Below are 27,573 nucleotides of genomic sequence, written 5' to 3' on the forward strand. Positions count from 1 at the left end.
TGTTGTCTTTTACGGTAAGTATCCTGGGGTTATAGTTCAGAAAGATAATGCCCCCTCGCGCACTGTGAGAGTATCTACTTGTTTTTGCTTGTCTTCGTGCTTGCCAAACCCAAACTTAGCCAGAATGGTCGCATGATCTCTCCCCACCTAAGAACGTTTGAAGTATTATGAGCAGGGTCCTCCAACTAGCTCGCCAATTGGACCGAATTTGGCACGATACCCCTCAGGAGGATATCGAACAGCTCTGTCAATCAATGCCAAGCGGAATAACTGCTTGCGTAAAGGCTAGAGGTGGGCCGACGCTTAATTGACTTGCTCAGTTTGCTCTTTCATCATCCAGTTTTTCTGAAATTGTAATAATCTGTTTTCTGTTTAAGCACTCCATTCTATCTGCCAACCAAGAGGCAGTTCTTCTTAAGAACATCATGCACCGAATGTGTCGTAGTCTAGCAAGATTGGGGCACAGGGTGCTTAGCTTATCAGAACATCAAAGAGCGACGCCGTCGGCGTGGGAGCTTCCTGGCCGTGTCCTTGCTCCTTTGCGCCGGCTGTAGACTTCACGCAGGTTTCGCAGCGCAGAGCCCGCCGTTCCTGCACCAGCAGCGGCTGAACGTCAAGGCTGCGCCGCTTACTCTCCTTTCCCTGCACCCGCCGCTATGTCTCACCTGACGTCATCGTACCACCACAATAACAAAGCTCCACACGACCAAGGCTTCTGGCTGTAATGGTCACAAATTTGCGTTGCAGCTAATATCTGGATACTACACTGCCGGCCATGAAACTTATGAAACGTCCCCTTAGAAAAATTAATGAATTACTGTGTTGATAAACCTCTTACGTTATTTGATTTTCAAACAGCTGAGCACAACTGAACGTACTCAGAAATTTCTCTCTTTACTTACTCTGATCAACACTAAACTGACACACAATATTTTTAGCGCAACGCAGTCTGACTTTCAATAATCCCTACAAAAGAATGGCCCTGACTAACAATAACCTATACCTGTCATGGTTGACTTGCTTCAAAAAATCTTCATTACTCGAACTACTGCAATACAGCGAGCGCCAATACTGCCAGCTAAATAAAAGATTCTAACTACTGAGGGCACTAACTACTGATAGGCATACTTAGCAAATGAAAGATTTTGATACAGAACAAACAATGTATTTGCCTTAATAGTGTTCAAAAGTCAGTTCATCATATCCAATATTACAAATTTACTCTTTCTGATGGACACACGTACAGAACGTCCACTCTCAAAATTCTGCCATCTCTCTCCCCACATCCGCCACTGCTGGCGGCTCACCTCCAACTGCACAACGCTACGCGCTGTTCACATCCAACTGCCCAACACTACAATAGCGAATATTTCAATAATGCCAACCAGCCACAGACTGCACACAGCACAGTCACTGATTTTCATACAGAGCGCTACGTGGCGTTACGAACATAAAAACCTAAACAGCCTACTTAGACTTACAGTAGAAAAAATTTCAAATAGTGAAATTTTAAGTATTGCGCGTCTGTAGTGCAGTAGGAAGAAAGGTGATTTTTGTGATATACAGGGTAGGACTGTTGATAATCTTTTTAAAAAAATCGAGAATCTATTTAAAAAAGTATCGTTATTGGCCCGCGATGCATCGAAACTTTTTTCAAATTTTCGACGCAAAAATATCGACGTACTGACCAAAAAAAAAAAAAAATAATAATAATAATAATATCGGCTGCATATTGTAAATACGCTACCAGTTTTAGAGCTGTAATTTAAGTATTGATACATTATTAGATATTCTGTAAAACAACAAGCTGGCAGCCTGCTTATCTCCCTTAGAGCAAGAACTGATAGGCAAACGATGCACATTCACGTTTGGAGACAGCCACTTTGCTGACAATGGTAACTGCACGTAAGTGGCACGGTAGAAGGTGTCCCACGGGTCCGTCGTTCGGTTTCGACGCTTATCGGATTTGTCGTAGTTTCAAAAGTGCGTGGTTAAATTGAAGGCTACAGTTTCTTTAGGTGGCGCCGAATGCCGATTACGTCAGCATTTCCCATCACATGTCTCCTCCCACCGCAAAGACCAATCTTGTCATTTAGATTTTTGTTCGTCAGTTTCAGCAACTGTTTTTCAAGAGCCGCGTGGGTTTAGCCGAGCGGTCGAAGGCGCTGCAGCATGGACTGTGCGGCTAGTTCCGGCGGAGAATCGAGTCCTCCCTCGGGCATTGGTGTGCGTGTTTGTCCTTAGGATAATTTAGGTTAAGTAGTGTGTAAGCTTAGGGATTGATGATCTTAGCAGTTAAGTCCCATAAAATTTCACACACATTTGAACATTTTTTGTTTTTCAAGAATGCCGATGTGAAGAAACAGCACACGAGTTGCGCTAAAAAAAAATTTTTTTAACGCAACTGGTGTGATATTTCTTCACATCGGATATCTTGTTATTCCATTCTCGCCGTCACCCCCGCCCCTCTCCTCCAGAGCAATCAGACATCTTCTTTGTGGCCGGCCGGAGTGGCCGAACGGTTCTAGGCGCTTCAGTCTGAAACCGCGTGACCGCTACGGTCGCAGGTTCGAATCCTGCCTCGGGCATGGATGTGTGTGATGTCCTTAGGTTAGTTAGGTTTAAGTAGTTCTAAGTTCTAGGGGACTGATGACCTCAGATGTTAAGTCCCATAGTGCTCAGAGCTATTTGAACCATTTTTGAACCATCTTCTTTGTGCCATCTATACTTCCTTCACACAATCTAAAAGAAAGACTGGACGTGATGACTGCTGAAAAAATACTAAAACGTCTTCACACAGTGAAAATAAAATTATGTTCTAATACAATTTCAAAAGAACAACTTCAAATATTTATCGAAATTGGGAAAAAACTATAATATAAAATAAAAATTGTCGGCACTCGACGTTGTAATTTCTGTACCGGTACATCGATAGATCTTTTAAAAGGCGACTTGTATCGATATGTAAATAATCGATGTATCGAAACTATCAACAGCCCAAGAAGAGTGTACGAATTTTGGTACACAGTGTGCCAACTCTCCTAGCAACAACGGCTGTAACCGGGATGGGCGTCGAGTCGAAATGAGCATGGGTGATACAGACGAGAAATTCATTCCATGCTAATTTAAGTCAAAGCCAGAATTTATCAATTGTAGTGGCTGGTGAGTAGTGATGTGGCAGCCTGTCGACAAAAGATGACACGATGTTTTCAGAGGCTGTGAAATGTGGAGAGCGTGCTGGGCTAAGCAGCAGCCGAAGACTCTTCTTGCTGAAGTAGGTCAGCACAGTAAGGGCGACATGTGTTCTTGCACCGAACAATAACCTCATGGAGACCTCGAAGGCACAGGCTTAACCCTTAACTGACCAGAAATGTAACAGCTGCTGCCCAAATTTCCGACTTCGTGTTGTGTATCCAGCGGCACCCCACACCATCACGGCAAGTGGTGGACCCGTACGACGACGACGAAAGCAGTCTGGCCATGTTGCCCTGGTAGCCTCTACAACAGATATCCTGATTCTGTACGCAGAACGAGAAGAATCTGACAAGTTGATTTGGCCCCATTTCCTGACTAAGATCCGTGACATGGCTGTACGGTCTTGCACGGCCTGTGAACAATATGTCTGTCATCTTGGGCGCTAGATGAGTGGGGCTGTGTAGATCCTGTGCAGTAATGTAAAAGGCCACGATCTCGCCGCTGTCGAAATCCGACGCGGGCTGGTAAAACTTTGTCTTCCTTACACGACACATAACACTGTCTTCTCACTAACGGCTAATGCTCTGACGGGGGAAACATCGCAACACCGAAAAGAAGTTGTGCGATATAAATGAAAATTGCTAGGATTGTTTCTAGTTCTGAAAGGTGATGTCTGTTCCTATCTCGCCCCAGTCGCATAAGAGTAGCCGTAGCAGCGTCACTGTGATGATGCAAATCAGGTGTGCTTTAAATACACGCTGTAACGGCCGTGAGCGTTAGTTACCTTTGAAATTGGACGTGGTGAGTTGATGTTAGAGAAGAATGCCCTTAAGGTGACAAAGACGCCATATCATCAGCCCACTGATTTGAACGAGGTCGTGTAATAGGTCTACGAGGAGAGGAGCTGGATGTTTCTTCTGTGATATTGCAGAATAACTTGCTTGATGTTTCTTCTGTGATACTGCAGAAAAACTTGGTAGGAATGTAGCCAATGTACATGATTGCTGGCCGTTGTGGTCACGAAAACGATGGTGCCAAGAAAACTGGGCTCTAGACGACAACGTGGCACTACCGAGGGGAAGCCGATCGTGTTCGTAGTACGCCTATGGTGCATCGTACTGCATCTCGATCAGCAATTTGCGTAGCAGCTGGCACCACACTGACGCAACAATCTGTTACAAATCGGTTAGGCCGGCCGGTGTGGCCGTGCGGTTCTAGGCGCTTCAGTTTGGAACCGCGTGACCGCTACGGTCGCAGGTTCGAATCCTGCCTCGGACATGGATGTGTGTGGTGTCCTTAGGTTAGTTAGGTTTAAGTACTTCTAAGTTCTAGTGGACTGATGACCACAGATGTTAAGTCCCTTAGTGCTCAGAGCCATTTGAACCATTTGAACAAATCGGTTACCTCAAGCACAGCTCCGCGCCAGAGGCCTTATCGCGTGGATTCCACCGACCTCAAACCACCGCCTTGTGCGACTTCAGTGGTGTCTAGCGAGAGCTCACTGGAGGGCAGGGTAGAGGTCTGTTGGGTTTTCTGATGAAAGCAGGCTGTACCTCGGTGTTAGCGATGGCCGTGTGCTGGTTAGAAGGAAGCCAGTTGAGGGCTTGCAACCAACCTGTCTCCGTGCTAGACACAATGCACCTACACTACTGGCCATTAAAATTGCTACACCACGAAGATGACGTGCTACAGGGAATACAGGGAAGTCGACATGAAGCGTTCCAGACAAATCCGATATGTGAGGAAACCGAACGACGGACCAACGGACTCCTTCTTTTGTGCCACTTACGTGCAGTTACCATTGTCGCCAAACGTGAATGTGCGTCGTTTTCCTCCAATTCTTCCTCTAAGGCTTCTAGCTTGTCGATGTACAGAATATATAACAATACACTACTGGCCATTAAAATTTCTACACCACGAAGATGACGTGCTACAGACTCGAAATTTAACCGACAGGAAGAAGATGCTGTGATATGCAACTGATTAGCTTTTCAGAGCTTTCACACAAGGTTGGCGCCGGTGGGACACCTACAACGTGCTGACATGAGGAAAGTTTCCAACCGATTTCTCATTCACAAACAGCAGTTGACCGGTTTTGCCTGGTGAAATGGCAAAACGTCATTGTTTCGGATGAATCCAGGTTCTGTTTACAGCATTATGATGGTCGCATCCGTGCTTGGCGACATCGCGGTGAACGCACATTGGAAGCGTGTATTCGTTATCACCATACTGCCGTATCACCCGCCGTGATGGTATGGGGTGCCACTGGTTACACGTCTCGGTCACCTCTTGTTCGCATTGACGGCACTTTGAACAGTGGACGTTACATTTCAGATGTGTTACGACCCGTGGCTCTACCCTTCATTCGATCCCTGCGAAACTACATTTCAGCAGGATAATGCACGACCACATGTTGCAGGTCCTGTACGGGTCTTTCTGGATACAGAAAATGTTTGACTGCTGCTCTGGCCAGCTCATTCTCCAGATCGCTCACCAATTGAAAACGTCTGGTCAATGTTGGCCGAGCAACTGGCTCGTCACATACGCCAGTCACTACTCCTGATGAACTGTGGTATCGTGTTGAAGCTGCATGGGCAGCTGTACCTGTACACGCCATCCAGGCTCTGTTTGATTCAATGCCCCGGCGTATCAAGGCCGTTATTACGGCCAGAGGTGGTTGTTCTGGGTACTGATTTCTCAGGATCAGTGCGCCCAAATTGCGTGAAAATGTAATCACATGTCAGTTCTAGTATAATATATTTGTCCAATGAATACGCGTTTATCATCTGCATTTCTTCTTGGTGTAGCAATTTTAATGGCCAGTAGCGCACATCTGGTGTTATGGTGTGGGATGTGGCTTCGCATGACGTCAGGAGCACTCTCGTGCTTATCCCACGCACGCTGATTGCAAATTTGTACGTAAATCTGATGGTTCGACGTGATGAGCTGCCGTTCATAAACAGCATTTCACGGGGTGTTTTCAAACAACATATCGCTCGCCCGTGTACCACTGTTGTAACCCAGCATGTTGTATAGTGTCGACATGTTTCCTTGGCCTGTTCGGTCACCAGATCTGTCTCCAGTTGAGCCATATGGGACAGCATCGGACGACAACTCCAGCGTCATGCACCGACAGCATTAACCGTCCCTGCATTGACCCAACAAGTGCAACAGGCATGGGACTCCATCCCACAAACTGACATTCGGCACCTGCGCAACACGTTTGCAACTCTACCAGCTTGAATTCAACATTCTGGCGGCAACACCGGTTATTAATGTACGAGAGTTTCACATTTGCAATAGCTTATCTCGCGCTTACATTAACTTGTGATCTTGCTGTGTTAATCACTTAAATAAGAGTGTGCCCCTGGTAGCTGAGTGGTCAGCGCGACGGACTGTCATACCAAACAGCCCGGGTTCGATTCCCAGCTGTGTCGGAGATTTTCTCCACTCAGGCTTTGGATGTTATGTTGTCCTTATCATCATCATTTCATCCCTATCGACACCCAAGTCGCCGAAGTGGCGTCAGCTCGAAAGATTTGCACCAGGCGAACGGTCTACTCGACGGGAGGCCCTAGCCACACGGCATTTCTACTACTTGAATAAGTTACCTGGACAAATGTATTCGTAAAATTTCATTACTCTGCATTAAGAATTTTTTGGTGTTGCGTTCTTTACCGTCAGTGTATTCAAATGCGATTTCTGAATCAGAATATTTCCTCATATACGGAATGAAGATGGCGTCATTTTTGTCTATTCTTTTCTGTGGTGCTGAACCGCTTTTGTGCAGCATGTCCCTGAATTTTGAGGCAAATTTCGAGGGGTTGTGGAGGGTGTCTTGAGGACAGCAGCTGTCCACAGAACGTTCAGTACATACATTCACATACGCCAGCTGCCAAGAGAAGCCTATTTGGATACCGAAAATGAGAGTACTGGTGGACGTATAAAACTGACTTTCTTTGTCTCCCTGGAAGGGCAAGAAATTTATAAAATACTAAGTTTACGATGGAGTACCCACAGTAGAAACTATAGTAAAAAAAGCGAAATTAAAATTTCGATGTTATACTTTAAACAAGGAATTGAATGTAGGACTTGCAAGGCGAATCATTACTGAATACCGAAATACGCACACTTACGCTAGACGCAATTGAGACACGTATAGATCTTGTGGCGCGGTGCAGGACAGCTCGCATTTTAGTAACTGCACAGGCTCAACTTAGACCGTGCGAATTGGAACGCGACGCGATGGGGATGCGACACGCACCTGCGCCAGATCGCGCGGCGTTGTTGTTGTGGCACAGTTTCTCGCGCCGTGTGCCACGTTAGTTTCTATCTGTATAGTTTTTTTGTTTTGTTTTTTCTTTAGTCAAGAACAATGCACAGTTAAAAAGCTGGTGAGCTATTAGCCTCTGGGATTACATCTTCTGCTTCCACAGTGTTTTCAAATCGCAGGAAGAGACGATTCATCGTCAGGGTAGTGAATAAAGAAGTAAGAAATATTATGAAATCATATGATCAAGAAGAAAGGCAGGAAAGTAAAACAAGGTTATCTATATGCTGTACGATCCGTACATTCGAAATGGGGTAATTCCCACAGGTGTGTTCCTGGTAAAAAGTGTCCAAGTCCTGAAGCATTTAGTTTCATTGTGATTACTTGGATGTGGATATAATAAGAGGCATTATACCACATACATGCGGAAATAACATTTCCATTGCAAGCTAGAAACAGTGGAGAAACTCCCATGAATGACAACATTTTAATTGGCTCGTCGTGAAGAATTTGTGCAGAGTCGAGCATTAGACGGATAGTCTACAGATCCTTTTGGATTCCTGCCACCGGCTGTCTCAACTTTTCTACTTTGTGTCGATGCTGACTCCCACAGTAGTTGACACAACATACCATATTTCCGCAGCACCTACCACAGCGCTTGATATTTCAAAGAATCGAAGGCTTTTTCAGAATCAGTGAATGCCAGGCATATCGTAGCCTGGAATTCTTTTCTTTGCTCTAAGATGAACCTGAGAGTACAAGTAAGATCAATAGCAATGCGTTGTGCTCGGAAATTTGTCTGTTATTCGGAAATTGATTTTCCAAGTGAATCTTTAATCTCACTTTAGGCGATTATAATGGAAAGCAATGTTAGTGACTCCCAGAGGTGAAATAAGCAACAAATGGCAGAAATAAGTCCTAGAGCCAACTGAGGATTGAGAATCCGACCTTTCGATTGCTCTCCAGAACTAACCCATCTCGCAACCCATCGAGCCATTCTTATCGATCTTGTAGGTTGCTAAATGCAGTGTATCTGTTTATATCTAGAGAGCTAATGCTCTGTCATTAGTGACGTCACCTAACGAGAAAACAGAGTCTTAGGACATTGTACTCGCATTCGGGAAGAAAGCGCTTCAATTCTCTGTTTGGGTATTCAGGTTTAGGCTTTCCATGATTTCACAAAAATGATTAAGGCAAATGTCGGGATCTTTCCTTTGAAAAGGACACAGCTGGTCTCTATCTACATCGTCTCCTAATCCCGGCCTCTACTTCATTTCTAATGACGTCGTCGTCGAGGGGCGTTAAATCTTAACCTCGCTACCTTCTTGTAGTGACATCATGTACGCGACATTAAACTAATCATGCTCATCCCGAGACGGCGAATTTTGTCGCAATGCAGCAATTTGTCTACATTATTAGCCTATTAGGCAACAAACAAGTACGCTAACTACTTCACTTCTGTTTAGGTGGCTGGCGATAGAGTATGACTCTGAAACGACAAAGAAAGAAGCTGAACCGTGTTCTGATTCCTCCTTTTCTTTAGGTGTCGGGTCACGAGTTCGTTACCTCCACTTTCCGTTCGGCAGTAGCCCATTACTTATTTTTACGAACCGCAGAAACCGTGGAAGATGCGGCCACTAGCTGCACGTGTTCTAATTGGCAGGGTCTCGCTTTGAGCGTCTGCGGAAATGCTGCTGTAACAAGCGTTGTAACGCTCTGTATCCGTTCGCTGTCTCTCCCGTAGCTGACTGCTGCAGACACTTGTTGAAGCACTCATCTTCTCACCCTTCCTTATTTTTTTTTTAACTTTGGTATCGCTGCCCTACGTAAGTTATTCTTTGGTTTTTATCTTACTCTTGGTGTCTTCAGTTGTTTCGCTTACCATTTCAGTTGTGTCTTATCACATCCTGTCGAAGCAAATAAGAACACTTTTTTTCTTAATATCGTCAACTTCACCCTTTCAGCTTTTCATTTTGCTTTCTTTTACCTGTAACATCTTTCGCTGATAGATTAGCTAATATTGTTAAATAAATGCACCCTTCGTTTCTATATATATAGCTTTCATTTTTAAGATGCTGAACTTACTACTTAATTTAATCTGGTAAACTGAGCATCATAATCTACATTTGTGAATTCCGATCTAATGGTTCTTTTCTTTACTGCTTTGTATCTATTTTTACTCTGGATCTTATGTGTCTATGATTACTTCGGGACCTCGATACAAATAATCCAGTCCATTTTGAAAGGAACAATGATGTACGTAACTACAAGCCAGGAGAAAAAAATAATATTCATTACTGCACATTAAGGTTGTCTTTAGCACAAAAACGGGTGCGCAATGCTGCAACTAAAATATTTGATGGGTTACCCAGAGATATAAAATATCTGACTGACAGCAAAATGAAATTTGAAAGCAAACTGAAAAAGTCTCTCTTTGACAACTTGCATTCCATAGAAGAATTTCTGTTACTGTAATGTATAAATGGTGGAGAGCAGGAGTTACTAACTCATATTTGCATACGAATAACAATAATAATAATAATTTAAAAAGCTTATTAATGTTAAGCATGTAGTAGCCATATTTACAAATTAATTTGTGATGCGAATGAAAAATGACTCGTTCCACAACATTACGATTTATCTCGCAAATGATCCGTGGACACGGACACTAAGTAACTAAAGCTACTGATTTAGGACTAGCACGTCTTGCACAATTTCTTTGTTGTTTGATAAATATCGTCATTTTTATTTTTAGACTCATTCCATTTCTCTTCTACTCCATTTCGTATTTTTTTCTTTTTGCAGATTTTATTAAGGACAAAAGTCTTGTTCTTCTCTGCAAATTTCGTTGAGATGGTCTCTGCCATACCTCCCAGTAGTATTATGTAGTGGTATTTGGTGTTATTAATCAGCTTCTGTAACTCTTCCCAGAGGTCTTCTACCTTCTCATCAGAATATGAGTACACTGGGGTGTAGATTTGAAATCATGTCCGTAGATAACATTTGTTTATTTTGTAAACAATTCTTGCTAATTTGCCTGATACTTCAAAAATTTATAGCTCTGGTTTGATTTTCTTGTTTATAGTAAAGTCTGAGCGAGGATATCTCCCCACTCTGTTGTGAAATGTACATTCCGATTTTGATTTTCTTTGGTCTTCACTTTTTCGCCGCTCTTCACTTGAACATGCTACATCCCATTTGATCTCGCTTAGTTTCTCTTACAACTGCAGAAACCTAATTTCGAATGCGAGACCCACAATATCTTAGCTCTAAACACAGAGCATCAGAAGCAGAACAGTTTCTAAGGTTTATGTTGTTATCTGTTCAGTAAACCTTCTACGGGCAGGGAAGCAGCTGAGCATGCCTCATTACCTGACACCGTTGTCTGAGTTACTGAAACCCACTGCTCTCAACAGTCTTTCACCCATACTGGAATACCAATGTCTGTGCTCATAGTACAGTTGTCTTGTGGGGTCCGAAGAACTTGTAAAGACACGGGGATAGTACTGAAACTCGGCAGACCTACACTCACTGTAGTCTCGTCCCAACCGAAGTGCCTCAGCTCGAAAGACTAAAAAAGAATAAAAATGGTTCAAAGTACAGGAATGTGTTTGTCCTACCACCCGTCAAAGTAATTTATCTGCAAACCTCTGCCTTTACGTACAAAGGGTGTTTCAAGTAGAGCTGTCATCAACCATGTTCCGGCGTAAAGTCAAGCTCCGGAACGCCAATCGGAAACGATAGAGCGGAGAAGGCTGTGAAGAAGGGGTCAGCCGAATGCACACTGACCTTCGACCATAGATACTAGTAGACTGGCCTTGCTGTGCAGAAGCTATAGGGCTGGTGTGGCTCCAACATAAACCACGTGACTGTTGAAAAAACGTGGCGGGATTTCAAATCAGCGGTCTGCCATCCTATGTTTGTGTCGTATTTTACCCACATTTCTCAATTGACTGCCAAACGCTTCCAACAAAAATTACTTTTTTATTTGCGAGAAATTATGTCAGAACTACATTTGACCTGGATTTGTTCACAGTGCCATTCATAAAATCTAACAAATATATCGAGCGGCCCTCTGGTGGGCAGCGGGTCGAAATTACTATAAACTATCAATTAAAGTAAAATGTCGTTAAAATTCTTTTAAACAGTAATAGTGGGCTCGTGTCAAAACTTTAAACATTGGATTCACCGCATTTTGAGCTGTAGTCACTTATAAACAAAAATGGGATATGGGAATTATGTCAACTATAGGTGCCAAAATTGTCTACTTCAGAAGCAGGTCCATTTTAGAGTATCAATTTTAGGTGCACATCAAAGGTTCAGTTCCTATTATTTTTACAATCGTTTAAACTATCAGTTAAAAAAAAATGCTATTTTAGATGAAAGGTGAGACTTTGAAGTTTCAGAAACTAATTTTGGAGCCTACATTTATTTAATAGTATTAGAAAGTAGAAAATAATTCTCTTCATGTGTCGACTATAGGTGCTCTTACCTTATTATAATCTCACTTGTATATACAAAAAGGCGCGTATGTGCAGATGGCTTAAAGCTCTTCCGTTTCAGGGCCTGTATCCAAAGCTGCCTACGGTTTTCATCCTTAGGGAACCTATGAGTAGGAACGAGAAACAGTTATACTTACTTCTGTAACCGAATTATCACAGATACTTTCCAAAATGTAATATGAGTCTGACTTTATAGGCATCACGTGATACTCTATTTCAAGTGCATAAAACATATAAAAGTCACTTCAGCAGATTTCAATAAACGCATCTGCACTACATAGAAACACCTACACGTGAAATGTAATGCCATTTCCCCCGACAATAGACTATAAACTATAGACCTATATCTCTGACTTCGATCTGTTGTAGAATTTTAGAACATGTTTTTTGCTCGAGTATCATGTCGTTTTTGGAAACCCAGAATCTACTATGTAGGAATCAACATGGATTCCGGAAACAGCGATCGTGTGAGACCCAACTCGCTTTATTTGTTCATGAGACCCAGAAAATATTAGATACAGGCTCCCAGGTAGATGCTATTTTTCTTGACTTCCGGAAGGCGTTCGATACAGTTCCGCACTGTCGCCTGATAAACAAAGTAAGAGCCTACGGAATATCAGACCAGCTGTGTGGCTGGATTGAAGAGTTTTTAGCAAACAGAACACAGCATGTTGTTATCAATGGAGAGACGTCTACAGACGTTAAAGTAACCTCTGGCGTGCCACAGGGGAGTGTTATGGGACCATTGCTTTTCACAATATACATAAATGATCTGGTAGATAGTGTCGGAAGTTCCATGCGGCTTTTCGCGGATGATGCTGTAGTATACAGAGAAGTTGCAGCATTAGAAAATTGTAGCGAAATGCAGGAAGATCTGCAGCGGATAGGCACTTGGTGCAGGGAGTGGCAACTGACCCTTAACATAGACAAATGTAATGTATTGCGAATACATAGAAAGAAGGATCCTTTATTGTATGATTATATGATAGCGGAACAAACACTGGTAGCAGTTACTTCTGTAAAATATCTGGGAGTATGCGTACGGAACGATTTGAAGTGGAATGATCATATAAAATTAATTATTGGTAAGGCGGGTACCAGGTTGAGATTCATTGGGAGAGTCCTTAGAAAATGTAGTCCATCAACAAAGGAGGTGGCTTACAAAACACTCGTTCGACCTATACTTGAGTATTGCTCATCAGTGTGGGATCCGTACCAGATCGGTTTGACGGAGGAGATAGAGAAGATCCAAAGAAGAGCGGCGCGTTTCGTCACAGGGTTGTTTGGTAACCGTGATGGCGTTACGGAGATGTTTAATAAACTCAAGTGGCAGACTCTGCAAGAGAGGCGCTCTGCATCGCGGTGTAGCTTGCTGTCCAGGTTTCGAGAGGGTGCGTTTCTGGATGAGGTATCGAATATATAGCTTCCCCCTACTTATACCTCCCGAAGAGATCACGAATGTAAAATTAGAGAGATTAGAGCGCGCACGGAGGCTTTCAGACAGTCGTTCTTCCCGCGAACCATACGCGACTGGAACCGGAAAGGGAGGTAGTGACAGTGTCACGTAAAGTGCCCTCCGCCACACACCGTTGGGTGGCTTGCGGAGTATAAATGTAGATGTAGATGTAGATGTAGACAAACCGCTGAGTACAGCCATAAGTGCAACACGAAACAACCATGTTTTGCCAACTTTCACGTGACTTTAGCCCAGAGATGTTGGAGCCACGAAAATGACGTCAGGGCCAGTCTATTATATTTATGGTCGAAGACACTCACCGATCCCTCTCCAGGACGACAACGCGATGGCAGCGCCCTCTACGTGAAGATGACATAAACACCGCGCCAACTGGTTGTGGCCCAGTTCTACGAATTCTGCAGAAGCGTCAGGATAGAAGCATCCACTGGATTACTTCACTTGTGCCGGAATCGTTATACTGAAGGACATTGAGTATATTGTCTGTCGCCCATTGCTTACGACACATCCATGTGCGAGGATTGGAACTTTTTAAATAGTGGTAGTATTTATTCACAACCGATACAAAAGAGTTACATACTTGCACCTGTTACTGTCCTTCGAAGCAGTCACCAGCGTTGTGCAGAACCCGTTGCCAGCGATGTGGAAGGCGTAGTATACCGTTAGAAGAGCCTCAGAAAATTTCATTTTACCCCTCACGAGGTAGTTACCTGCAGGTTGGGAACAACTGTACTAGCCCCATCCCTGATGTGAAACTTTCCTCGTCTCGCAATATTGAGCAGTATATTACAACATTTGACAAAACGATATGTTAATTGGGAAGCTACGTGAAATCACTATTTTACATTTTATTTATTGAATTCGAGCTACATAACAATATGTAAATTTGAAAAAAATATCAAACAAGTCAATTTGAATAGAAATAGAAATGGCGTCCTAATATGAGGCAGTCAGAGGAAACACTAAATATCGACCAATATACAGGGTAACAATTACTTAACTATATGAAAAAAGATAAATTACTTACAAACTACGGCGTGCACACACTTTACTCAACATGTAAACGTCACTACAGATATTCGGATTTAGGTTATGACCTGTTCGATTTGCATGCAATTATTGGCAATGACGTGGCGCAGACGAACAGCGAAGTTCTGCCTGACCTGCTGGAGACTCGGAACATCGATGCTGACGATGACCTCACGAATGGCTGTTTTCAGCTCAGCAGTGATCTTTGGGTTATTGCTGTACACCTTGTCTTTAATATAGCTCCGCAAAAAGGAGTTGCATGTCTTCAGATCCGGACAATATGGAAGGCAATCGAGGCCCAAGCTGGTGGTCTCTAGATACCCCAGAGCCAGAACGCCGTCCCCAAAAAGTGCTCCTTCAGGACATCACTCTCCTGCTTCGATGGGGTCGAGCTCTGTCTTTCATGAACCGTATCTTGCCGAAGTCAGGGTCACTTTGGACAACAGGGATGAAATCATCTTCCAAAACCTTCATGCACCGTTCGGTAGACACAGTGCCATCAAGGAATATCGCACCGATTATTTCGTGACTAGCCATTGCACACCACTCATCCACTCGTAGATGGTGAAGAGACTTCTAAATGCGGATTCTCAGCCCCCCAAATGAGCCAATTTTGATTACTGACGAACCCATCCAAATGAAAGAGGGCTCTGTCGCAAAACCATACCATAATGCGCATATTAATTCTCATCATGCCCCGCGGCCAACCGTGGAGTTTGAACGCCCTAACGCAGACTGTTCAAAAGTTGAGTCGATTTTATTTCATGTAGTTCAATAATTGTCACCCTGTAAGAGCAGGTAAACCCTAAAATAATCATATTGTCATAACTGATGATGCTCGAAGTAGAGAGGATATAAAATGTAGACTGGCAATGGCAAGGAAAGCGTTTCTGAAGAAGAGAAATTTGTTAACATCGAGTATAGATTTAAATGTCAGGAAGTCGTTTCTGAAAGTATTTGTATGGAGTGTAGCCATGTATGGAAGTGAAACATGGACGATAAATAGTTTGGACAAGAAGAGAAAAGAAGCTTTCGAAATGTGGTGCTACAGAAGAATGCTGAAGATTAGATGGGTAGATCACATAACTAAGGAGGAGGTGTTAAATAGGATTGGGGAGAAGAGGAGTTTGTGGCACAACTTGACTAGAAGAAGCGATCGGTTGGTAGGACATGTTCTGAGGCATCAAGTGATCACCAATTTAGTATTGGAGGGCAGCGTGGAGGGTAAAAATCGTAGAGGGAGACCAAGATTCAGAAGGATGTAGGTTGCAGTAGGTACTGGGAGATGAAGAAGCTTGCACAGGATAGAGTAGCATGGAGAGCTGCATCAAACCAGTCTCAGGACTGAAGACCACAACAACAACCACCCTACTGCTTCTCCACATTTTTTGCGTTTATTGTTCAAAAGAAGTGCAGTGGGGAATATAAAAGCTCTTTTTTCAAGTTAACTTTCTTCGGAAGCCCAAGGATATCATTGCATGCACTGTACCATTTTGCTACGTCCTCAGAGAAACGACCACAGCAGAATTTGCATTCAGTTTCTTCTTCTTCTTCAGATTGTACGTCTGAAGCATTGTCCTCAGTTAAATCTGTATCAGCTTACGAACGATTGGAATGTTGTTTTCTGCATTTTTCTCTTTCTCTTTTTCAAGAACAAATCTTTCACTTCTGTCTCCTTTGATTCAATTACATCTTTCATCCCTTTGAATTTTATCAAATGATCTCTGTGTGCGAACGATGTTAGCTGCTTAAAAGATTCGGAACGTGCTGGTTTTACTACACCAGGTAGCTCTTGATGTGGTTTGCAGATTTTTGGAGCGCACCTATACCAAAACACAATTTTCAAACTCCAGAAAAGAGCCTTAAGAATAACCAAAATTACTAGTCGAGCTCATTGTATGGACCTGTTCAAAACACTGGGGATTTTAACTGCTACAAGTAAATACATTTACCAGTCAGTTATACGCATCAGAAATAACATTAGTAATTACTGCACAAACAGCTCTGTCCATGACCGTGCAACAAGAGATAGACTCAACGTACATTTGCCAAGAAATAATAAACACAAAACTCAAAACAGCATTTTCTACCATGGAATAAAATTGTACAATAAATTAAGAAAGGAGATTAAAGAAACTGCAAAAATACACTTATTTAAAAAGGCAGCTAAGAAGTACCTGTTATGCAATATATTTTATACATTGAAGGATTACTTAGATAAAACAGAGTAGGGATTTGATAAAAAATGTTAAACAAATAAATAACAATAAAAATGATTATAAAACATCCAGCATTCCACATAACACCTTCACTTTATGTTTTTTCTTCTTTTTTCGTTTCTAGAGATACTTACCCCCAAGCTATGCATAGCACAATACTAACACCTCTTCCTCTTTCTGAGCTCAACATCTCACTCATTATGGAGGGATGCTGACTCAGTTTTTCAGGATAACAAATGGGAAGTTGCGGTACAGAAATTGACCCAGAGATCAACAATGCGTGTTTGTGGGTGTAGTGAGTGAAGTTTTATGAAACAATCTGTTTATAGTGTGTGCAGTGACTCATAGTGAGATTTGAGTGAACGGTGTGGCATTACATTATTTAATGAGTTATTTGTAAAAAAAAATTGTTGTATACCAAGAGTAAATCTAATGATTGTGTCTAACTAGAGGTCTATCAATATATGGGTATACGAATTAGCTTATTTTAAATTGGTCTAAACTTGTAAATACTTTGACATGTCCTATATCCTTGTAAAAAGAGATCTACGGATGAATAAAGCTACTACTACTAGATGGACTCAGATTTGTTCTGTTATTTCACCTTGCACGTCAAACTCGTGGTGTATTGCAAAGTGTCTCTAAGTGTCCGCCTGCTTAGCTGCGTGGTAACGTGTTTGCCTAATACGCAGCGGGCCTGGGTTTGATTCCCGGCGTGGATGGAGATTTTCTCCGCTCATGGAGTGGATATTGTGTTGTCATCATCATCCTTTCATCATCATCACCGACACGCAAGTCACCCAATGTGGCGTCTCCTGAAATAAAACTTGCAACCCGGGGGCCGATCTTCCCCGCATGACGCCTCCCGAACTACAATGCTACACTCTCATTTCCTTGTCTCCAAATATATGCCTGTTACGTGGCAAGAGTCCCGTTTCCCAGAGGCCCTTTCGAGCATTTTCCATTGTTATTGGTCTCAACCAGGAAGCTCCAAATAAACTTGTAGTCAAAAATTAGGTTGCTGTTTGGTCGGGGTTATTTGCCCACTACGTCTCTATTTTTGGGGGGGGGGGGGGGGGGGTACTGCGTTTAAAACAGTCCCATGAATTTCAAGCAAGACGCTGAATATTATGCGTGGAAGAGGGTGATAAACAGATGATTTGGACACCGTTTTTTCTTGCCTTGTCTACCACACAAATGTGATATGATGCTCATCATATATTGGCAAAACAGCGTCATTACTAGATGCCTTCTCAATGTTCACAGAATTGTCAGACCGCTTAGTGAAAATATGAGTCTGAATCCAGTTACTATGGTGGCAAGATGAAGTTACCATAATATGAGGTACTGCGTCCTAATATGCAGTATTGTCGCTTATTACGATACGCATAGTATCACATAGTTTGAATAAGTCATCTTACGCTAGCTTCATATTTACGCTGCTCGATTTTGAAGAACAACTCATATAGCTAATGAAAGGGTATTTTGGGAGCAATATAATGATATGAATACTACTCAACATAAGATATTTGCCCTAAAAGCACAAATACTCAAAAAACATGAAATTCAACACTTTTAAAATATTCACGTCCTTAATGGTCTTATCGTCGCTACTCTTCGCCTCAGGCTCTTTGAGAACCAAGTTCTAATAACTGCTAACAGAGCTGAGCACTTACTTTTGTCAGAATCTAGCTTTCTCATATTAGCGAACTCTCTCCTCTGTATTCAAAATCATTTTCAGTAATGACAGTATCTTTTGCATAAATTATAAATTTCAAATCAGAACACAAATATTTATTTTCTCAAATTAAATTGTAATTGCAGTAGGCCGAAGATTGGTGCATTGCGTCATCTGGCCACTGTAATGTTATACTCGCAGACTTTACACATTACTAAGTTCTACTTTCCTAGAAAATAACTGGGAAACACACCATACTTCTTTGTTGGAAACTTATGGTCTACGCTTGTCTTCTCAATTCGAACATCAAGCACTTTCGTATATGCTTAACTCTTTTTGATCATTACACACATCCAACCGCATTTTAATAAGTATCGTATGACAGTATTTAAACGTCTTACTCAGATCCATTACGCTGAATAGTTGAACTTATTTGTCCCAGCATACTTGTAATGCACTTTGAGACCAAACTTTTATGAGCCCTTCACCAAATAGTTATTCTCTCAGTGTCATCTTAATGATTTTATCTGCGACGTCTACTTTCACGATGTGCCTGATAATTCTGTGACTATTTTTATGCATACAGAGAAATCTTTCTCTTTGGCAACTTCATTTGGATCTGATTGCTTATTAAACTAAGAGCGATAGTGCATTTTAGTATTACCGCAAAAAGTGGAACAGGATTTCTGTTGAGCTTGACACATTTGGGTGCGTAATCTGGTAAAAATCATATCACTGTCATTTCATTCGCACCAGCGAATTGAATAATTATTCAATTAGTTACGCTCTCGTCACTTACTCCTCAACATAATAAGAATTTCTCACTCCTTTAAAACGAATTTTCTTAAAATAACTTGGATGAATTTTGTTTATAATTTTGTGAGTTTTGTCATATCCATAGTTTTTCTTAGCTCGTACTGCAACACTTCTGTTGCAGACTTCAGACAATATACACCAATGTTTTACTCTTAAAGAGAAGAGAAGCTACGTCGCCACAAGAGACCGCTGCCATCCACCACGAAGGAGAAATAAAAGGGACATAAAAAAATATTGACCTGATGGCAGAACCGAACGCTGGTTCAACGCGGCACGAACAGGCACTTTGACCAGGAGCTACTTGCACAACGAAAGCAAAACCTCCTTCAGGCCGCGTCTAATGTTGCCGGTCAAATCACTACAAATTTCGCGATCACTGTCGATATCTTATACTTCCTTATATAATGGTTAATGTTTCATTCTTATTAATTTCCAGCGTCGTGTATAGTATGTCTCGTTGGTATGATAATATGTTGCCGCTATAGCGCAATATGGGCATTAAGGGGGCATAAGTGTTGCCACAAACTTTCACGACGCTGTATGCGCTGAGAATAACCGAAGTGGAACTTTGTCATTTTCCGTTCGTTTTGTCGACTGTACAAGAAGCACGAGGGAACAATAAGACCGGAAGTCCAAGAATAAAGTACTTTGATAAAAAGGTCGTAAGACAGGGATACAGACTTTCGCCCCTACTGTTCAAACTATACATCGAAGAAGCAATGAATGAAATAAAAAAAGGTTTAAGAGCGGGATTAAAATTCGGGGTGAAGGGATATCAGTGATAAGATTCACTAATGATATTGCTATCCTGAGTGAAAGTGAAGAAGAATTACAAGATCTGTCAAATGGAATCAAGAGTCTAATGAGTACACAATATGGACTGAGAGTAAACCGGAAAAAGACAAAAGTAATAAGAAGTAGCAGACATGAAAATAGCGAGAAATTGAACATCAGAAGTAGACGAAAGTAAAGAATTCTGCTACCATCGAAGCAAAATAATACACGACGCAAGGAGGGCGTAAAAAGCTGACTAGCTCTGATAAAGAGGATATTCTTGCCATTCTTGCCCAAGAGGAGTCTACTGGTACCAAATATAGGACTTAATTCGAGGTAGAAGTCTAAGAATGAACGTTTGGGGCACGGTATTACATGGCTGTCAATAATGGACTGTGGGAAAACCGGATTAGAAGAGACAAAATCGTTTTAGATGTGATTCTACAGAAGAATGTTGAAAATTAGGTGGACTGATAAGGAATAAGGAGGTTCTCCGCAGAATCGGCGAAGGAAGGAACATATGGAAAACAACGCCAACAAGAGAGGCAGGATGATGGGACAGCCTGCCGCTGTGGCCAAGCGGTTCTACATCTACATCTACATTGATACTCCGCAAGCCACCCAACGGTGTGTGGCGGAGGGCACTTTACGTGCCACTGTCATTACCTCCCTTTCCTGTTCCAGTCGCGTATGGTTCGCGGGAAGAACGACTGTCTGAAAGCCTCCGTGCGCGCTCTAATCTCTCTAATTTTACATTCGTGATCTCCTCGGGAGGTATAAGTAGGGGGAAGCAATATATTAGATACCTCATCCAGAAACGCACCCTCTCGAAACCTGGCGAGCAAGCTACACCGCGATGCAGAGCGCCCCTCTTGCAGAGTCTGCCACTTGAGTTTATTAAACATCTCCGTAACGCTATCACGGTTACCAAATAACCCAGTGACGAAACGCGCCGCTCTTCTTTGGATCCTCTCTATCTCCTCCGTCAGACCGATCTGGTACGGATCCCACACTGATGAGCAATACTCAAGTATAGGTCGAACGAGTGTTTTGTAAGCCACCTCCTTTGTTGATAGACTACATTTTCTAAGCACTCTCCCAATGAATCTCAACCTGGTACCCGCCTTACCAACAATTAATTTTATATGATCATTCCACTTCAAATCGTTCCGCACGCATACTCCCAGATATTTTACAGAAGTAACTGCTACCAGTGTTTGTTCCGCTATCATATAATCATACAATAAAGGATCCTTCTTTCTATGTATTCGCAATACATTACATTTGTCTATGTTAAGGGTCAGTTGCCACTCCCTGCACCAAGTGCCTATCCGCTGCAGATCTTCCTGCATTTCGCTACAATTTTCTAATGCTGCAACTTCTCTGTATACTACAGCATCATCCGCGAAAAGCCGCATGGAACTTCCGACACTATCTACTAGGTCATTTATATATATTGTGAAAAGCAATGGTCCCATAACACTTCCCTGTGGCACGCCAGAGGTTACTTTAACGTCTGTAGACGTCTCTCCATTGATAACAACATGCTGTGTTCTGTTTGCTAAAAACTCTTCAATCCAGCCACACAGCTGGTCTGATATTCCGTAGGCTCTTACTTCGTTTATCAGGCGACAGTGCGGAACTGTATCGAACGCCTTCCGGAAGTCAAGAAAAATAGCATCTACCTGGGAGCCTGTATCTAATATTTTCTGGGTCTCATGAGCAAATAAAGCGAGTTGGGTCTCACACGATCGCTGTTTCCGGAATCCATGTTGATTCCTACATAGTAGATTCTGGGTTTCCAGAAATGACATTATACGCGAGCAAAAAACATGTTCTAAAATTCTACAAGAGATCGACGTCAGAGATATAGGTCTATAGTTTTGCGCATCTGCTCGACGACCCTTCTTGAAGACTGGGACTATCTGTGCTCTTTTCCAATCATTTGGAACCCTCCGTTCCTCTAGAGACTTGCGGTACACGGCTGTTAGAAGGGGGGCAAGTTCTTTCGCGTACTCTGTGTAGAATCGAATTGGTATCCCGTCAGGTCCAGTGGACTTTCCTCTATTGAGTGATTCCAGTTGCTTTTCTATTCCTTGGACACTTATTTCGATGTCAGCCATTTTTTCGTTTGTGCGAGGATTTAGAGAAGGAACTGCAGTGCGGTCTTCCTCTGTGAAACAGCTTTGGAAAAAGGTGTTTAGTATTTCAGCTTTACGCGTGTCATCCTCTGTTTCAATGCCATCATCATCCCGTAGTGTCTGGATATGCTGTTTCGAGCCACTTACTAAGACCAGAACTTCCTAGGATTTTCTGTCAAGTCGGTACATAGAATTTTACTTTCGAATTCAATGAACGCTTCACGCATAGCCCTCCTTACGCTAACTTTGACATCGTTTAGCTTCTGTTTGTCTGAGAGGTTTTGGCTGCGTTTAAACTTGGAGTGGAGCTCTCTTTGCTTTCGCAGTAGTTTCCTAACTTTGTTGTTGTACCACTGTGGGGTTCTAGGCGCTTCAGTCCGGAATCGCGCTGCTGTTGCGGTCGCATCTTGAGACACGGAAAAAAATACCTATAAATAATTCCAGTAGTTACAAGTGTTAGTAGATTTGTACTAGTCGTAATTGACTGACAATATACTTTACTGAAATAGCCTACAGTAGCTGTTTCTGGCGTTAAATGTCTAATTTTCTCAAAATAAAGTCCGTCGTTACCTGTACTATTGAAATATTGTACTGCGCTTAACTGGTTTCGACAGATTAATCTGTCATGTTTGGAACGCTACAAAATTTACAAAAATACAAATCACTGGAACTTCGCAATAATTGTATGTAAAGAAGAAGAAAAAGTTACAAAAAATTTATTCAGTACCGAATTATAATACGAATAAGAAGACGTCAAATTAGTGCTGAACAATTAAAAAGATTAAGTAAAAAATATTAATTTTTTTATTATCTAACGTGCAGTTTGTAAGACTTGGAAAAATTACATACTGGTACTTCGTTAACGAACCATAATAACGTAACATATCACAAAATATATATGGTCTATACGACAACTGCACCGATAGACTGGTAACTTAGAGTGAAATACTCATGCTTATACCATGTGGTTAGAAACTGTCCGAAAAGCTTGCAAGGATGTTGCAGGGTACGAAGCGCTGAGAAATAATTGTTAAGAAAAAAAGTCTATACTTTGCGCCTTTTCAGAGTTAATTATCATTGAAGTTAGCCAATCAGGCCGTTGCCCACGCAAATTGAAGTGGCCCGCCAGAGACGGTGTCGCCAAACGTGTTGTGCTTTCGGTTTGCTAAAACAAGAGAGCGATACAAAAAATTGGACGTGGGACAGTGGTAAGGATCGAATCGGACGTAAACGCTGAGCAGTCCCGTGCGCTATCATCTACGCAATGAAAACAATTGACACTGACTGCGTCTGGCACACCGCTTGAATTATGTGCGCAACTGCTTCATTGGCTAACGTCAATGCTAATTAACTCTGAAACGGTACAGCGTATCGAATTTTTTTATTAAAAGATATTGCACAACACAGCCTACCCTGAAACACCCAAGGAGCTTTTCAGGCTGTTTCTAACCACGCTATGTGGAGAGTCAAGTAGGTGCCCTAGCAGCGAGGAAGCTTATGAAAGCATATCAGATGTATGACTTAGGCATATAAAACGAAAGTTATACACCGGATAAAAGGGCTCAATCGCCCTTCAAGAGTCAATATAATTTTGTATTCAAAGAGGCTAACGAAGGGCTGGAATAGAATTTTGTTTCTTAAAAGTTGATGGTGGCGCAGTGTGCCTATGGTTTAGCGACAGTTCACTGTACTTCCCAGTACCCAGGAGACGAAGCCATTTGCTGAGAAAGTGACACCTACGAATCAAGTCATAAACGCGTTATTTGATTCGTTCTTCATCCCTGAAGTCTCTCCTTCATGGTAGGTTTCTTGTTCAAAATGGTTCAAATGGCTCTGACAAGGGAACCTCCCCATCGCACCCCCCTCAGATTTAGTAATAAGTTGGCACAGTGGATAGGCCTTGAAAAACTGAACACAGATCAATCGAGAAAACAGGAAGAAGCTGTGTGGAACTATGAAAAAAATAAGCAAAATATACAAACTGAGTAGTCTATGTGGAAGATAGGCAACATCAAGGAAAGTGTGAGCTCAGGAGCCCCGTGGTTAGCGTGAGCAGCTGCGGAACGAGAGGTCCTTGGTTCAAGTCTTCCCTCGAGTGAAAAGTTCACTTTATTTTCGCAAAGCTATGATCTGTCCTTTCGTTCATTGACGTCTCTGTTCACTGTAATAAGTTTAGTGTCTGTGTTTTGCGACCGCACCGCAGTACTGTGCGATTAGTAGACGAAAGGACGTGCCTCTCCAATGGGAACCGAAAACATTTGATTGCAATGTCATAGGTCAACCGATTCCTCCACAGGAAAACACGTCTGATATATTCTGTACGACACTGGTGACGGCATGTGCGTCACGTGACAGGAATATGTTGTCGACCCAACTAACTTGTACACTTGGCGAATGGGTAAAAAGATTCTTCTACCTTGCCCGATTTAGGTTTTCTTGTGGATACATACTACGGCGCAGTTACCTCGTATCGGACGGACGGACGGGCAGATGATAATTGTCTGAAAAAATTAAACTTTTCACTCGAGGAAAGGCTTGAATCAAGGACCTCCCGTGCCGCAGCTCCTCACGCTAACCACGCGACCACGGCGCTCATGAGCTCACAATATCCTTGATGTTGCCTATCTTGCACGGGGATTACTCAGTTTGTATATTTTGCTTATTTTTTCATTGTTCCACACAACTTCTTCCTGTTTTCTCGATTGATCTGTTTTCAGTTTTTCAAGGCCTATCCACTGTGCCAACTTATAACTAAATCTGACGGGGGTGCGATGGGAAGGTTCCCTTGTGACAACTAAACTTCTGAGGTCATCAGTCCCCTAGAACTTAGAACTATTCAAACCTAACTAACATAAGGACATCACACACATCCATGCCTGAGGCAGGATTCGAACCTGCAACCGTAGCCGTCGCGCGGTTCCAGACTGTAGCGCCTAGAACCGCTCGGCCACTCCGGCCGGCTAGGTTTCTTGGAACCGATTTGTGAACAAGTATGAGTGAATGAATTGCCGAGTCTTTAGGGTACACCAGAGGATGTCGTTGAAACCGAGCACCTGAAAATAAAGAGCGGAGGCTTGGTCGAAATATTGCAATGGAAGTCTGAGCAATAAAATTAAATTTCTTCGAGACCACAGTTAGCACTGCGAATAACAGGCTTCCCTTTCTTCTCTAGAAGCCTGATTGAGAGCCAGGTGGTGCACGTAGTTAGTATCTACACAGCGAGTTTCATCCCTGCTATTTAATGGCCTACTTGTTTTATAGCGGAGTGTAAATTAGCGCAGGAGAGCGAACGGCGGCAGTGTGGAGATGCCGACGGCCCAGATGCCGGCGGGGTGTGAAGCAGATACGCGCCTGTCGACCGGAACGACAAAGAAAGGAGTAGCTGGCAACCAGGCACTTCCTGGCACAGGTGTCTGCCGAGCAGCCATCTGTGACTGCCGAGCGGAATCTCTTCTGTTAAGTAGTTCCCGTCGCCACGTACCGGGAAAGTAACGGCTTCACCTAAAATTATGGGTTATTAGTGGAACGGAGCAAGCTAGCTCCCCGTCTCCACACAGAGGTAGCACAGAATCATAGGAGCAAATGGTACGAACACCTCATTTGCGGAACTTCATTTTTGACTTATCACTACAGATGTCTGTTATTTTTTCCTTGTACTATGTACGACCATGTGATTATTCTGCATCTCACACGTAATTCTTCGGCAGAGATTGCATAGAACTGCTTTCAGGTTATTTCTCTACTGCTCCACTCTCGAATAGGGGAAATCAGTACCTAAATATTTTCGTCCGAGCTCTGATTTCTTTTTACCGCGATGATATTTCTCCCAATAGAGGTGGCAGTCAAAAAGTATTTTGGCATTCGGGACAGAATTTGGCTGACTGTTTGTGGAAAGATGTCATCTTTGTTTTGATGGTTGCCACGCCAACTCGCTAATCATACCCGTGATTCTCTCTCCCCTATTTTCTTCACTTGCTTGAGAAATGTTTCCGCGTACGAAGCAGGCGACCATCCAGAGTTCGCAAACAATGAATTGTGGAAGGCGTTGGTCGGAAATTAATTTATTGACGCGTTTCGATACATCGTCACCACACACAGTATTAAGTTCAACAGAAACCACACCAAAGAGGGAACGTAAGGTACTGAAAGTATAGTTCTCGTATATGTGGAGCCAGCCACCTTATGTGCCCACTTTGATGTGGTTTGTTGTTGTACTTCATTGTATCTCTGATGATGTATCGAAAAAAGTTAATACACTACTGGCCATTAAAATTGCTACACCACGAAGATGACGTGCTACAGACGCGAAATTTAACCGACAGGAAGAAGATGCTGTGATATGCAAATGATTAGCTTTTCAGAGCATTCACACAAGGTTGGCGCCGGTGGTGACACCTACAACGTGCTGACATGAGGAACGTTTGCAACCGATTTCTCATACACAAACAGCAGTTGCCGGCGTTGTTGTGATGCCTCGCGTAAGGAGGAGAAATGCGTACCATCACGTTTCCGACTTTGATAAAGGTGGGATTGTAGCCTATCGCGATTGCGGTTTATCGTGTCGCGGCATTGCTGCACGCGTTGGTCGAGATCCAATCACTGTTAGCAGAATATGGAATCGGTGGGTTCAGGAGGGTAATACGGAACGCCGTGCTGGATCCCAACGGCCTCGTATCACTAGCAGTCGAGATGACAGGCATCTTATCCGCATGGCTGTAACGGATCGTACAGCCACGTCTCGATCCCTGAGTCAACAGATGGGGACATTTGCAAGACAACAACCATCTGCACGAACAGTTCGATGACGTTTGCAGCAGCATGGACTATCAGCTCGGAGACCATGGCTTCGGTTACCCTTGACGCTGCATCACAGACAGGAGCGCCTGCGATGGTGTTCAAATGGTTCAAATGGCTCTGAGCACTATGGGACTTAACATCTATGGTCATCAGTCCCCTAGAACTTAGAACTACCTAAACCTAACTAACCTAAGGACAGCACACAACACCCAGCCATCACGAGGCAGAGAAAATCCCTGACCCCGCCGGGAATCGAACCCGGGAACCCGGGCGTGGGAAGCGAGAATGCTACCGCACGACCACGAGATGCGGGCTGCGATGGTGTACTCAACGACGAACCTGGGTGCACGAATGTCAAAACGTCATTTTTTCGGATGAATCCAGGTTCTGTTTACAGCATCATGATGGTCGCATCCGTGTTTAGCGACATTGCGGTGAACGCACATTGGAAGCGTGTATTCGTCATCGCCATACTGGCCTATCAACCGGCGTGATGGTATGCGGTGCTACTAGTTAAACATCTCGGTCACCTCTTATTCGCATCGACGGCACTTTGAACAGTAGACGTTACATTTCAGATGTGTTACGACCCGTGGCTCTACCCTTCATTCGATCTCTGAGAAACCCTACATTTCAGCAGGATAATACACGACCGTATGTTGCAGGTCCTGTACGGGC

At 42.9% G+C, this 27,573-nt stretch overlaps 1 protein-coding gene across 1 annotated transcript in view; it reads right to left on the reverse strand.

The window, feature by feature from the left end:
• Positions 1-471: 471 nt before the first annotated feature.
• Positions 472-27,573, reverse strand: part of LOC126416991 (uncharacterized) — a 61,488-nt gene continuing 34,386 nt past the window's right edge. Inside the window, exon 2 of the mRNA XM_050084876.1 lies at positions 472-642. Within this exon, the coding sequence (XP_049940833.1) occupies positions 472-642 (171 nt within the window). The remainder of the gene's footprint in view (positions 643-27,573) is intronic.

Source organism: Schistocerca serialis, chromosome 8 (genome assembly GCF_023864345.2).
Source record: "Schistocerca serialis cubense isolate TAMUIC-IGC-003099 chromosome 8, iqSchSeri2.2, whole genome shotgun sequence".
NCBI lineage: Eukaryota > Metazoa > Arthropoda > Insecta > Orthoptera > Acrididae > Schistocerca > Schistocerca serialis.